This window comes from Sturnus vulgaris, chromosome 1 (genome assembly GCF_052056855.1).
Source record: "Sturnus vulgaris isolate bStuVul1 chromosome 1, bStuVul1.hap1, whole genome shotgun sequence".
In the NCBI taxonomy this organism is placed as follows: Eukaryota; Metazoa; Chordata; class Aves; order Passeriformes; family Sturnidae; genus Sturnus; species Sturnus vulgaris.
Window position 1 is genome coordinate 75255070 of NC_142243.1, and position 15249 is coordinate 75270318.

Here is a 15249-nt window from a genome sequence, read left to right on the forward strand (position 1 = left end):
TCTTCTAAAATGGCAGAGATTTTAATTCTGTTGCACCTGCAAAGCAGGACACACATGAGCAAACACACTTTCTTTGCAGACTTCTCATACAAGGCATTTATCTCCAGGGCAGAGGAACTTGGGTCACAAATGTTTCTGCTTGTTTCTTTTTTAACTGGGTTGACTGACCACTGACTCCTGGGCAGATCAAGCACCCAGAGTTGTCTCAAGGCTTCCCAGCAATGGTGAAAAAAAGAAAGCTATCTGAACACTGGTTCCAGCCTCTTTAGGGGCACCAGTACAAATAGACCATGTGTCCTGAAGGGAATGATACCCAGCAGAACATCCTATGCAGGCAATACAGGCTAAGGCTTTTGGCCAGCCTGGCTTATTTTCCCCCTAATTTAAAATGACTGTTACAATTGAACTAGATGCTCTCTCTTAAAAATCAAAGTAACAGCATCTTTTTTTTCTTCTTCTTTTTCATTTTAATTGCTAATGAAAATTCTTACATCCAATAAATCACTTGGCAACATCCTCCCAAGTATGCAAGCTTCCTTTAAGAGCCCCATACATACTAAAAAAGCAAGCATGCATGACAGGACTCTTCTCACCAGTGCTGAGAATACGTATTAACCTACTACCTGCTTGAATTCTGCCAGGGCACAGATGGAGAGCTGCCTTTCACAGGCAGAAGGAGGATATAAAAAGTACCAAGTGCACAAGTATTTTTGTGCCTGCCACAAAAATCAAGTGAAAGAAGCACCTCCTCCCTCACAGTCAATTATAGCAATATACCATAAAAGTAAGGGTAGCACATCAGACACTGAGAAACTCCTCAGGAGGCCTGAAACACCTGACTGTGCCTAATGAACACTAATGAACAGACCTGTAGTTTTAAGAATTAGTTTAAAAAACCCCAAAAAATCCAACAAACACCACAACAACAAAAAACCAACCCAAAAAACACATACACACACACACACACACTTCCCCAAAAAACAAACTAAAAAACTAACTCCCAAAAAATAACCAACAAATAAAAATCCCCACCCACACTGCCAAGGCCAAAACAAATAGCAAGGAAAATGCACATGCAAGAGGGAAAAGTTTCCCGTGAATTAAGGACCACACATATGCCAGTGAAAATATGGCACATAATTGGGCCACACTACTCTTCAACTACTTGTTGTAGCATTGTACAGGAATGCTACCATGCATGATGCCTGAATATTAACGTGGCAAGAGAAAGTGTGCTCACCTTGTCTGCTGGGCTACACACAAGAAAAGCTGACCTTTCACTAAGTTTTGACACCATTCATTAACTCTATGAAATATATATCTTTTCCCCTATGAACCAGAGCAATATTGCATACTGCTTCCTCAGGAAGATTTCCTGTATGCAACAGAGCAGCTCTTAAAATAGAGGCATGCCCCTTTTTTCACTGTTTGCTGCAGAACATAGATTCTTGTTTCTATCTGTGAGCAATCATCATTACTCAAATTTCCACCTATATTTTGAAAATCTGCTGATTCAAGCTAAAAGTAAACTCACACTGTAAATTTCCCTTGCTTGCACCACAGATGAGGGTTACTACTCCAGTGTCTTATCTTAACCATTTAAAAGCAAACAACATGAATTAACTGCTCAATCCCTAAAACATAAATCAATCCTCCTTGGAACCATTAGATGTTTGAGAATTTTTAAAAGAGATTTAGAAGGGAACTTGGAGCTAGTGCAGTTTCCTCCAGGATATAAGGAAAGTTCAAGACAGCACCACAGTCCAGAGATTATCTGGTTTACTGCAACAGCTCCTCATCACACTGCAGAAGAGGAGACTTGGGGAATTTCAGTTATGGATGACACTTAAATCCAGGGCAGGAAACAAACAGGTAGACAGGAAGGAAACTAAGGGTCCCAAAGCAAAGGAACCAGTTTTTCTGAAAACAGAGTGAGAGATGCAAATCTTTACCACTTTAAATATAAAAAAACCCATGTAATTTCTAGCAGAGAACCAGACAGATATGAAGGGGAACAGGAAACAGCACGTGAAGAGGTAAAAAGCAGCACAATGGCAAAGACAGACCCAAGCATGATGAATGCAAGAAAAAGATATAGCAAGCAGCTACTGGCATCTTCTCAGTGGTATAAAATATGTCTTTTGGCTGAATCTAATGTCAGCAGACCCCTCCAGGAGTTACAGCTGAAATCAATTGCACCAAAATAGGTAACGTCATCCTCTTCAATGAAGCATCAATTTCTGACCTATTCACACAATCTGTTACTTTCTGATCCACTGGCAACAGTCTTTTTCCTTAAAACAGTTTTATTCCTTAAAAGAGATTCCACTTCTGTGTATTGTGGTTTACACCCCTAGAATTATTCTGCTCCTTCCTCATTCATTAAGGTAACTTACTTCAGAAGCTCTAGGGTTTTGTGATCCAGGGCTAATCTGGGATTTCCAGTCAGGTCCAGCTCCTGCAGTTTTGGAGGCAGGTTTTCAGGCAATGTGACTTCACTCAGTTCATTGCAGCTTAGGTCCACACACTGCAAAAGGAAAGCAGCCAAAAAAACAAGACAATTCAGCTGTCATCAAGATCATACAAATTTTGATTAAATGTGGTAATACATGTTTCATGAACAATAAAGGCTGCAATCAAGACCTAAGACCATTCATTTAAATAAGTGGTTCTTACAAAATAAATTCCTACATAGCATTTAGCAACCTTGCCAGATGTCTGGGACACCTAGAAATATGTTCTGTCCATTTCCATCTCTAGACAGGTGTCGTCTTGTTACAAAACCAGTAAGTTTTGTCTGCTCTTCACAGAGGTAGACAGTGAATTTTCAAAGTAATTAAGAAAAACTGTTATTAATGAACACAATATCTTAATAAACAAAAGAATCGGAGATAAGTACAGCTGGGGCTTCTAAGCCACAGGCATCAGACTCCCAGGAATTCAGTATTTACTGAGAGATATTAAAATAAGCAGTGTTATTAATGTATGCGGAACGGAGGAGTAGAGGGGGGAAATACTGAAGCAGTTTTAAACATGGTTTTAATTAGTGTCATCTTAGATGGATTTGTATTTAAATAAGAAATCAATTAAAAAAAGGGGAGAGTAAAATAAAGTTTAAATATTTCAAAAGTACAAAACAGCAAAGAAACTTGCAGGCTACCTACCAGCTAAGCATACATAAGCTAGAACAAGTGTACTAGAATGATAAAATCCCCAAACATTGCTTAAAGCTGCATATCCAAATGAAACACACAGGGGAAAATAGGGCATATGAGAACAAAATCAAATCTCCAAACTACTACAGGATGACTAGTGTAGCATGCGCCAAAAAACTGGGAAGAAAAAAGAAAAAAGCACAATTCTGAGAGGACAGAGCAGATTGCTATTTAATAGAGGACAGAACTAACCACATCTTTCTGAAAGGCCATTTCCTACTTTCAAGTTGCAAAAGTGAAAGACTTCAGAAACTTTAATAAAAGAAGCAGAGGGAGACTTTTTTTAGCTGCACATTTTGACCATTATATAATTTCCATCAATACAAGAGAGGCACTTTCATTTTTGTAGGTATATTCAAAGACATCGACTCTTGAGCTGGAAGCAAACCTAAGATAACCTAGTAAATCCTGGAAAAGAACAGTCTCCAAACACTTTATTAAATCAGTGCAATGAAAATAAAAAATTTCTGACCCAAATCTTGAATCCTGAGATGGTCTAATATGGAGGCTTTATTATCTATGAAGAACAAACTGCTGACATTATCTAAGCCTGATAAGGAAATCAAAGTTTAAATCAGTCATGCAAACAAAATAATGGACAGCTTAGCCGAAGTTATTCCAGCAAGCTTTTTCCCTTTGCACAACTCCTTGCTGCTTCCAGAGAGCCAGTAATTACTTAGCAGATTAAGGAAGCTGTGTTCAACACCTCTATGCCATTACATATTTGATGGAAGAGCACGCTGGAATGAAAAATACAAATACCACTAATTTCATTGTTCTCCTTAAATGCCCAGTGCACCAAAGACAGCGACACTCTACAGCAGATCCCTTGGTCCCTAGGCCAAGGCTAGCAAAGATGGTTTATTTATCAGGTTGGAATTTCTTAGGTGTTACTTGCACTCTTTGAAGAATAGGCTAAAAGGGACGTGCTGTGGGTTTGTGTTAAATTTAATCCTTGTTCTACTCCACAGGCAAGCAGGAAAGTTTATTTCCCAATTTATCCCAATTTCCTCCAGTGTTATTTTAATGTAAGCTGGTTTCACCCCACCCATGCAGCACCAGAAGAACAACTGCAACTGCACACAGGGATTTGCACTGGATGGGCCAGCTGGAAGACAGGGTTTAAGAGGAAGCATGTGCTTACGCTGCTGCTTTCACAGCTTTGTAACTGTTGTGCTCAAGGCTGGAAGGAGCTTGGGTTATTTCCACTTGTAGCTGAAGGTGGTCATACCAATATTATCCTATTTGGCTTTTTTCTTTTGCAGAGCAAGGAAACTGAAGTCATACAACAGCTGCAGGGAAGAGTCTGTTGGGGCACTGACTCAGGTGTGAGTGCTTCCAGCTGCTCGGCCGTTCACAGAAGATATTTCAGTGTGCACAGGGCAAACCTAACTCTGCCAGTATAAATACCTGTCATGAAAGACAATAAAACCCCTAAAAATGTATTGTGCAAGGTATTTCCAAGGTCTCCACTGGACTCTTTTAAAGAGAGGACAACACACAACTTCCGTAGCCTTGACTGTAGCATATTAAAAAGGCTTAGAGAAAATGATGTCTTTAAAATGACCTTGTGTCTGGAAGTCCTGGAGTTACTGAAATTGTAAAAGCATCATCATTTACACTAGTCTTCCTTCTGAAATCATTTTAGACAGCATACTAACTGTTCCAGTGACACTGACACCAAAAACAATATGTCAGCCTCTCAGGCTAATTAAATACAGAAGCAAAACAGCCATTACCTCAGGTAACAGAGTTTCCCCAGGAGTTTAGTGAATGCCTCTTCAGTTAAAATTAATCATCAAATATGATATAATCACAGAGGTGACATTAGACTAGATGAATTTGTGCTATGCTACAAACAAGCTTATTTCACCAAGTGTCCAAATCCATAGTTAAAGAAATAAATTCTGCAATTTGGCATATTTTGAATGTTACCCCAGATCTAAGAAGGGACTTGGGTAAGGCTAAGAAATGGATACAGGCAAGCAGCACATGCTTAATCTCCAGACTGATAAACACCAACCCTGACCTAGAGAAATCGCCTAAAGGCCAGGACTCCTATGTCCAACGAGGCACCTTCCCATCCGGCAACTATATGAACTCATCTCATGTACGTCAAAACTAGGCTTGAGTATTGACTAGGCATTTTCCTTCCACAAAGATGGAGTCAAAGAACACTTTGCCCTCTTAGACTAAGCCACACATCATCGTTGCATTCCCAAAACACTTAGTGACGTCCATGTCTCTTTCTTCTGCTGAAAAGAAATAAACCATAGGGAACCAGCAGGAAGAAACTGCCAGCTCTTCCAAGAGCATTTTGCTGCTCAATGTGGCCAAGTAGCACTTTAAATATGACACTTCTATAAAGCATTCAGTTTTCCCCAAGATGCACAAACAAAAGGAAAAAGGTGACTGCTCCCTATCAGTGTGTTTACATTATCTTTTTTTTTTTTGTTAACACCACCCTCATTTTTTAAAAGAAATGTTTACCATGCAGAGCCTCACTCCCCCACCCCAATTCTTCCTCTAAGAAAAAAGGCTTTATTTCTGATTGATTCTAAATGGCCCTCTGCTTCCTCTGGCCATTGTTCCAAAGAGGGAGGAGTATTCAAATACCCACGAGTTTGTTTGAGATTTCCTGGCTGAAACCATAAAGCTCATCTTTACATATACTCCCTTGTCCAACAGAATTATTGCTTCTGCTGCTTTCCGTGACCCCAGACACCGAGGCACACACAGCAGGCTGGGAACTAAGCCTTTGGACTTGACAAAGCACCAGAAGGACACTTAAGTTGTTCTGAGTCCCTGAATAGGTAATCAGTTCTCAGCCTCAGAGAAGGACAGATTTTTCTGCTGTATCACAAGATTTGTATGCTGTGAGACAACACTCTCCCAATTCTGTTCAGAAGAAAGGACACACAACACAAACTACTCTGCACCAGAGCCAGGCGAGAAGCAGGAACTCAGTTCACAAAAGGCAAGGAGTACTGTTCATAGTGTAGTCAAGTGAAGAATGCCTACTTCAAAAAAGAAGTGTTGGAAGAAATACAGAATTACTTCTAGAAACACAGTCAGGAGACAGATTAGCTACTCTTCCTGCTGTGCAAAATATGACTGCAATTAGGAAAATAAAAGTAGAGTCCCTAAATACTCAAATCCTGTGCTCCCTGAATTTATCTCTGTCCCCAAGGCCTATCCTGTTCTGCAGCTCCAGCGGTTTTTAAGACGTGCTCTAAACAAAGTCCATTCCTACAGAACCAACCAACTGCCAAGGCAGCAAGAGTTAACTATGCACAGTTTGTGCCAAATGTTTAAGTCATATCAAAACAGACTATCAAGGAAGACAATTAACACCTATCTGGCAGAAAAGATACAGTGTAACCAAGGTAAGTGTAAAATCAGATTTTGAGGCTCCTCTTCCTTCCCCTTTGAGGCTGCACAGGGGCAAATATTTTGCATATGACTTCAGAGGAGAAAGCAACTGTCAGATCCCCATACTCTTCTGAGAATATACTATCCCATAGCAATGAGAGACCTGAGGGAAGAAGAGAATTGGTAACATTGCATTACGCTTGCTTTTTCCAAAGCACATTCATTCCATACCTTTATTTCAGAAAGCTGCATGACTTCTGGGAAGACTTCAATGCAGTTGGAGTGAGCAATTACAGTATGCATACGCCTGCAGTTCATGATGGTTGTTGGAATGGCTTTCAGTTTGTTCCCACTAATATCGATTTCTTCCAACTCTTCCAGCTTGGCCATTTTGCTATGAAAACAAGAATTTGAGAATTTTTCTTCTAATAGACGCATATTTTATTTTGAAGCAGTGATAAGAGCAATGGTTTTTGTTACTTTAAGAGAATAAAATCACAGGCTTTGATTCTTGTTCACAGCAGTGCCTGTCAGCTCTCCTCATGTCAGATGCGAATACAGCTGTAGAACAAAATGTGTACTTCTTCCATCAGTGTTTGTTAACTCTACCTTTCAAATTACTTATTTTGCTTACATCCTCCCTGCTTACCAGCTCACTTTCACTCTTTCCTCCTTTCTTCCTCTCTCTATCAACCCTAGTTTCTCACTAAATCTCTCCACCTCACATTTTCCCCTCCCTCTCCTAGCATCCCACTCAGCCCTTCCCCCTAAATTCATCTCTGTCCCTTCTCCTTGCTGCTGAAGCCCAGCTGCTCAGAATATCACACAAGGACAGAGATGTCTCTTCCATTATTTATTGGCATCTCTTTTTCAAGGTTGTACCCCATCAGTTTTACAGCACATCTTACACTTGAAAGATTCCTGATTAAAAAAGAGTGAACTGAAAGCACAGAAGTTGCTGCCAAGGCAGAATCTCCTTCTGGAGTTGAGAGGATTTTTCCCTAGTGGAGTTTAGTCCACTTCCAAAGGACATTTCCAGACGGCTGTGCTCACAAATCTCTTGTGAGGAAAAGCTCACCAGGTGTAAGCAAAGTTACCAAGCCAGGGAGAACAGAAGACCTCCTTGCTTGACTTGCAATAGCAGAGTGATCATGCTAAATTAGTCCAGTTGAAAAGAGTTTCAAGCACCATGAAAACTCACCAAGTAACAAGCATCACTCACTTGCCTGTACTGCAAGGGAAGGTAGCAATGTGCAGGAGAGCATAAGCAGGGGAATCCACCCACTGCAGTACCACTACACCCAAAATGCAGCCTCTGCCACCACATTCCTGTGCAATTCAGCTCTTGCTGTGAAAATACTTCATGATGCCCACCCACCCGTGGGCCAGAGGCAGTGAAACGAGTTCCTTACCTTGCAGGGAAGCTCTGTAGGCGATTGTAAGCCATGTGCAAGATTTTTAGGTGTGGGTGGCCTGTTAGCAAGGGTACACATTTATCTGTGAGATTGTTATTGGTCAAATACAACTCCTGCAAGATGCTATGGGTTTCTTCAGAAAGGGTGGCTGGAGGAAGCATTTCCAGTTTGTTGGCAGATGCATTAAGAAATCTCAGACTGCAAAGAGAAGTTACATAAAGAAGTTCAGTCAAACATCCTGCAGGTTTTGTCCAAAAGTATAAATAAAAATGTCTATTTTTAAGAGTTAACTTAAGATAGTCTTAAGGGAAAGGTTAAAAGCAACAAGTTCATGATAGACCAAAAGTCTAGCATTACATGAGCAAAATTTCTGATCATGTTTTTAATGACCACATTTGTAAGAACAAAACATCAGCAAAAGGAGTATGTCAAAGTGCCTCTATCCTGTTACCAAGAGCTCGGCATCTCCAATTTTACTACAGCTGAAGCTACAGGTAAGAGCAATAACAAACCACATCATTTCCAAACTCATTACATGTAAAAATGAGTTCTGTATTCATCATCAACGAACCATGAGCATTGCCTTTCAAGTGACTAAACAAGTCAATGGTAAAAAAAGCCAGCCAATTTTTCAGTATTTTAAATACGGTCTAAGGTGCAGACAGTGTTTTGTTTAAACCTGCAGGCTTGAGAGCAACTACAAAATATGAAAAGTACTCTTTGAATATTTGGATAAAAAAAGATGCATCAATCACAACAAAAACCAAAACCTGAGACTAAGCAGTAATTTGTGTTTTAGATTTTAAAGAGACTGGGCTAGTAGCATATTAAATTTTAAAAGTTACATCCTTGCTTGCTGATTTGTGCAGCAAGAGAGCCTTATCTCTGCATAGCTTTTCTCAGTGCCCTTCCCCTGCTCCCTAACACAGCAGAAACCTGTGTTTTATAGTCCTGCCACAAGGAACAACCGAAGGAGCACAGAAATGGAGCTATTCTTTCTCCCTCAAAGGCCTTTTCCAGGATGGGAACAAGACCTGCTGAGGTACAGGCACTGCCTATCCTCTCTTGTGGGCAGAGGATTAATGTTTGTTAGGGGAGTATGGTGATCACAGCAGTACTGTAGGTATCTTGATGGCTAGAACTCACACCAGCAATTCCAAACAAATGGAAAAATACTACTATTTGTCCTTTAGTAACCAACTCTGGCATGACCGTGCCTTTTCAACAGATATGGGATCTCTCTTCCTTCCTTCTGTTTTCAGAAGAGGCTGCCTTGGAGCAATGCAGAAGGAAGTGTGGGCTTGCCAGTCTGCAGTGACCGCATTCAGACCAGGCTGTCCTGCTCCTACCAACTAATGGGAATAGGCAGCTGCAGTGGGCAAAGAAAAAAGACTCATAAATGTGCTGTCTCAGGCCTGTAAAGCCCACTGATCAGGATACAAAAGGCAGGTGAGTTCCTCTCATCAATCTTAAGAGAAAGTGATCAAATATTGATGGCTGCTCCCATGCACACAGGAATCCACACTGACCTTTAAGGTCTATTAATGAATGAAGTGGATTTGCAGAAATAACAGCTGGTTCAAACTTGCTCAGCAGTAAATAAGGGTCAGACATGCTACAGGAGTCACGTGGAATGCCAAAGGATTTTTAAAAACCCACTATTTCCATCAGAAGCAAAAGCCTCTCAGCACTGCTCAGAACTGAAACCAGGTTAGCTGTTTTACGCAAACAGAGGAGTCCACTTCAGAAAAACAGAATTTAATCCTCAGGCTCATTCATTATTCACAAGGGTGCTAAAAATCCAGAGGAGGAAGGGAGGGGAGGGAGGAAGGATTAGTACAGAGAAGGAAATAAGCAGCTGAAAGGGGTTTTAAATTTATTTATTTATTCTAAAAAGATGCTCAATTTCACCCTTTAGCTACAAACTAAAAATACACTAAGCTCATTCAAGGCTGGATCATTAAACCAAAGCATACTGCATCAACAGATCCTGTGCTTAATTAAACAGCAGCAAGTACAGCTATTACTAAAGTACAGACAGTTACTACTTTGGCAACTTCAATCTAATGTGCATGGTAGCCCTTCCCTCTCCACAAAATAAAGGGACTGTGATTAACATTAAAGCCACAGTATTTTTTGTACCATTCACGGTACAAAATGGTCATCTTCAGCTCAACCTGGAAAGGCTTAAGAAATAATTAGGTTTAGGGCTGCTGGGAAAAGTGAGTTGTCACAGGAAAGATGTGAGATAAGAGGTGACAGCAAAACACACCCTGAGAAAGGTCATACTCTTCTGAAGAAGAACTTGTATCTTAGTTCTGTTCTCACAAGCTCCATGAGAATAACCTGGAGTGTTTCACAGGTACCAGCAGACAAAGAAGTAATTTAGAAGGCATCGTAGCCTATGGCTGTGAAGTCTGATCAGGAACAGTTAGCCCAAAGTACAACTAAAAGCTTCAATTAAGAAAAGGTACATTACTCAATTAAGAAAAAGTACATTACTCTGTTACAGCTGAAATTAATACAGTGTGCTACACTGTAGCAATTTTAAATTCTAACTAAAAATTATCATTCTTCTGTTTTTAATAAACTTTCAACATTGGTGAAATGTAACAAGAGATTTCAATTTGTTCCCTCACTGCTAAAAAAAGTGAGTGGAATCTGTGTGTTCCTGTCAGATGGGGAAGGGAGAGAGGAGAGTTCATTCTCTGCACACACACACCATTCCCCCCCACCCTGATCTTTTGCTATATTTTCCTGGGAGTGATACAATGACACTGGAAATAAATCCCCATCATCCTAATCTACAAACTAGTGCTTTGTTGTGAACAAAGTTCAGGTAACTAGCAAAAGTCTTGCCAACAGCTTAGAATGGAAACCCCGTGGTAGCAGGGTGTATCACCTTAAAAAACTGACAATCGGGGTCAGAATAGTCACACACTCATCTCTGTCTCTAGATGACATAATTAGAATTGAATCAGCTTTTGGAAATGAGTGTGTTGCTTGCTTACACGTTTTTAGACCAGCTGTTACATTAAAATGACAAAAACCATTCTGAAAAAACAATTCTTTCAAGATATTGTCTAGATTTAAAATAAAAAATGAAATAAAATAGGGACACTGTTCTTTGGGCAAAGAACCGCCAGATTGCTAGTGCTGAAGTTTTATCAATTCTATGCCATAATCTTATGTTAAAAACAAACAAAAAAAGCCCCAAAACCAAAACAACAACCTGAAAAAAACCCCGAACAAAAACCCAGCAACCAAAAAGCCAGCAAAATCTGAAAACTGTAGTTGTCCATCAGGTTTTCCTTCACACTGATTTAACACAGAACTCCTCCTCCAGGTTATTTCCACTCCCCTATTTCTTCATCCTTGTGCAATGTGCCAGCTGCTACCTTAGAAGGCACATCTTATAAATGCCCTCCAGAGGAGTGGAAATTTACTTGGGCACAACTGTTCCCATCTCCCTTGTGCATGGACTTAAACTGATTCATGTTCCTTGAAGATATCCCACTCATACTGCTTATCAGATGGAAGCAGAATGTCAAGTATTAAAGATCAGTCCAAAATTAATTGTTTCCCTTTCCAATTCCACCCACACACTATACCACAAGCTCATGAAAAAAACTACAGCATCACTACAAAGACCTGAATTCAGCAGCCTGCGCACATACCAGAGCACAATACAGGCAGGAAAGCATGAATTAACAAGTACTAAAAGAGCGTTGAAGACGAACAAAGAAATGAAAGTGCTGGCAGGGAGATGTCTGAATTCTTCAGCTTTGACAAGGTGAATATTCTCCTCTGGAATAGTAAGATAAACAGTGATCTCTGGCTGGAATAAGTCACCTTTGTTTTTTTTGGGTATTAAGTCCCTTGCTGGACTTAACTTCTCCAAAAGACAAAATACGAAAAAAGACTGTCCCAAAGAATAGGCTAGAATCAAGGACATGGATTTAATTCAACTAAAAACACCCAATATGCAGTCATATCCATTCCCTATGCATACCCAGAAGATTCTATCTCAATTTGAACTTCTAAAAGCAGAGGAAGAATATCTTCTATATATAAAACTGCAAAAGGTTTGAACTTGGCCTACCAATGCCTACCTCTAGCACACACAAAAGTCGAATACAGACAATTGGGAGAACACAGCACCTCTGAATTCCTCATCATTTTCTGAGGCAGCTTGACAAACTTGCTTTGCTGGGTAAGACACAGACATCACTGAATACATATAAGTTCTCCAAAAAGCTTAGGAATGTTTGACATTAAAAAGAGGAACACAGACAACAGCATTCTTTGGTGAAGCAGCAGCAAATCAAAAGCACTGTGTTTAGCTTGAAAGCACTGATAAGAGTCAGAAAGAACAGTGCAATTGCAAAAAGAGAATATGCAGAGAAATCAAGATCTCCAGTTTGGCCTATGCCCCAAGATCTCCATCAGTACAGAGCAATCAAAATTTCTTCTTCAGTGCCTTCTGCAGAGACATGCCCTCAATTTCTGATTGCCTAAGTCTAAAATAATTTGTGAATGTGGTAGCAGGTGTGTGAGGAAGAATCCTGTAAGCTAAGCATGTCTAGGGGGAAAAAGAGAGGGGGAGAAAAAAATCAAAGCTGTTTTGCCAGCCTGTGCAGAAGGGAGTATTTCTTCTTTAAAAAAGAAATAAAATAAATTAAAAGACGGAAACATTCAAGTGAATCCCCTTCCTGTTGACGGACTGCCAAAAAAACCACTTAACTGCTACTCTCTCCTCAGCTCTTACTTTCTAACCTATCTTTAGCTATTTTATTAACTGGGATTTCCCCAGTTTCTAAAGTACCTGCTTGCAATCCTTAACCTAGCAACAAATAGACAAAGGCAGCTTAGCATTTCTGCAACACAAGCATGTGCATCAAACATTCAAACAGCACTTGGCATTCATTTGACTTGGTTTCCTCCCTCACATTTCCCCTGCATCCAGGATAGGACTGAATTTTTGCATCACAAAGAAGCAGCCACAGTGGGTGGAAATAGCAAATACCAAACAACAGAAAATTTAACTGGGTCACCTTCCAGAACTCCAGCAAAAACCAAACCCAAAACAAATAAAATAAATTCAAAACAAACAGAAAATCAAATGAGGTAAGAACAGCTGAACAAAGCTGAAAACAAAAATCATGCAGACAAGAGTCTAGACAAGCTCTGAATAGCTGACATTGGCTTAACCACCACAGCTGGCCACTACCAGACACTGCAAAACAAAGCCCAAGGTTTAAGCTGTGCACATCGCAGCTACACATCTTCACCACACAAATGCTTTAACAAGTCTGATGGCTATTTTAAAAACACTGATTCTAACTGGAAAGGAAGCTTAGGCAAGAATCAAATCCTTGCTCACCTTACCACTGTGCTTCCCCATTTTTAACCCTGCCCTGACCACTGTCACTGCTTTTCTATTGTGCCCATCTAAAGGCCCTGAAGACTCATCTCATCTGGAGAGCACTTGGTGCAACAGTTTCCATGCCATTAAATGGTGGTTTGCCTGCAAGCTGCTCCAGTAAAGCAGTAAAAAGTCTGTGCGAGAATCGGACAGCGGAAAAGGCATCACAACAGATGCAGCACAGGATAGAAATTAAAGGCCTAAGGAATGCAGGTGCACGAAAAAAGGTTCAGGACTGTTTGGGAGTTTTCCCCATCAGCTGCAGCACTTGCATGAATTCTATTTTTCCAGCATATGGTAATGAGAAATGAAGAGATTATCTGGCTGCCTCTGTAGCACTGATCTTGCCAAGAAAATCCGCACCCCACAAGAGAAATCCTTGCTAACATGATCAAGATGTGCATACTTGCAGTGCAATAAACAGAACCGAGTTCTATCTCAGTCAGAGAGAAGTTTCATAGGCTAGTGCTCAATTTCTCCTCAACTAACAGTTTAAACTAGAAAATTAATTAAAAAGCAGACCAACAGAATATCCCTAAATTACACTCTTCAGCAGAAAATGACACCTTTTCACTGTTTTTTGAAGGATTAAGGCAGAAAAATCAATGTTCATAGATTCTTTTATGAAGAAAACTGAGGTTTTTCAGTATTTGGGGTTATTTTTGGTGAAAATTATATTCTCTCTTTGTGTACCCATGCACCGATTTCCTTTCCTTCCTCAGATGCTCTAGAAGTCAAAGCCCACCAGTGCTTGTGCTGAAGTTTGCCCAAGGCACTTCACGCCACTTTGTCAAATATTCAGGATTGAAAAAGAGAAAGTGTTTATAATTCACAGCATGAGACTTCATATCCAGACAAGATATCATCTGTCAGTTGCACAGACCCGAGTACCTTTCAAAAAAATCAAATCAAAACAAACCCAAATCTTTTCAAGGCTGTAAAAGGCAAGTCATTTTATGCAGATAAAGGTTCTGCGAGGTAAAGTGATTTGTCCAATATTACATGCTGGGTAGAGACTATGGCACATCACTCAGGAGAAACTAGTTCTCTTGGCACGTCTGGCAGTACAGATTGTGCTTCCCAGGGAATGCTTGGAGAAGAGAAGCATTTTACCTTTTTAAAAGCAAAACAATCTCCTGAACGCCTTTCCAGACCCATTTCTGTTGACACTTAGCTGCTGACAGATGCAAGCATTTGAAAACAAAAGGAAAGAAGTTTTATGTAGAAAATTCCAAACTTAAAATTCTGACATTGTACTGCTGTTTTCCTTCAGAGTTCTCATTTTTGCAGCAGTCATGGGAGAACCAGCATGGACAAGCCATACCATCTTAAACCAAGTTAAAGAGTAGGGATCAACAGGGAAAACACTACCCAAGCCAACTGCAATCTACTAGCATCACAGGCAAGGGAGGCTGCACTGGTGATGAGATGTCAGAATGGGTCAGCTCTGTTTATCTCCTGTGATGGTGCATGACTTTGTTAAGACCTGTAGAAGACTTTGAAAACACGAGCCCTGTGCTGCTCAAAAGCTGCAGAGGGGAAAAATTGCTTAACCCTGAATCAGCACCTTAACACTGTTATTCAAAATATTCTTTAATTCTACCTCTTCTCAGCATACTCCTAGTAAACTCCAGGGAATCTATACCCAATCCTGGTTTTAGCTTGTAGTTGTTTGGCATCACAAAAAACAAACAAATAAACAACAAAAGAACCCCAAAATAACAACCCCCACAAAAAAACTAAAAAAAACCCCTGCCTACAGATGAGCTGCAGTGCAAGAAAATCAGGTTCTCTCTCTGCCAAAATTGCACTCTACTACATC

General features: G+C 40.2%; 1 protein-coding gene across 1 annotated transcript in view; it reads right to left on the reverse strand.

The window, feature by feature from the left end:
* Positions 1–15249, reverse strand: part of PHLPP1 (PH domain and leucine rich repeat protein phosphatase 1) — a 134657-nt gene that overhangs the window by 8707 nt on the left and 110701 nt on the right. The window contains exons 11-13 of the mRNA XM_014872427.2: positions 8000–8200; positions 6819–6981; positions 2397–2527 (exon numbers count right to left, since the gene is read on the reverse strand). Coding sequence (XP_014727913.2) covers positions 2397–2527; positions 6819–6981; positions 8000–8200 — 495 coding nt within the window. The remainder of the gene's footprint in view (positions 1–2396; positions 2528–6818; positions 6982–7999; positions 8201–15249) is intronic.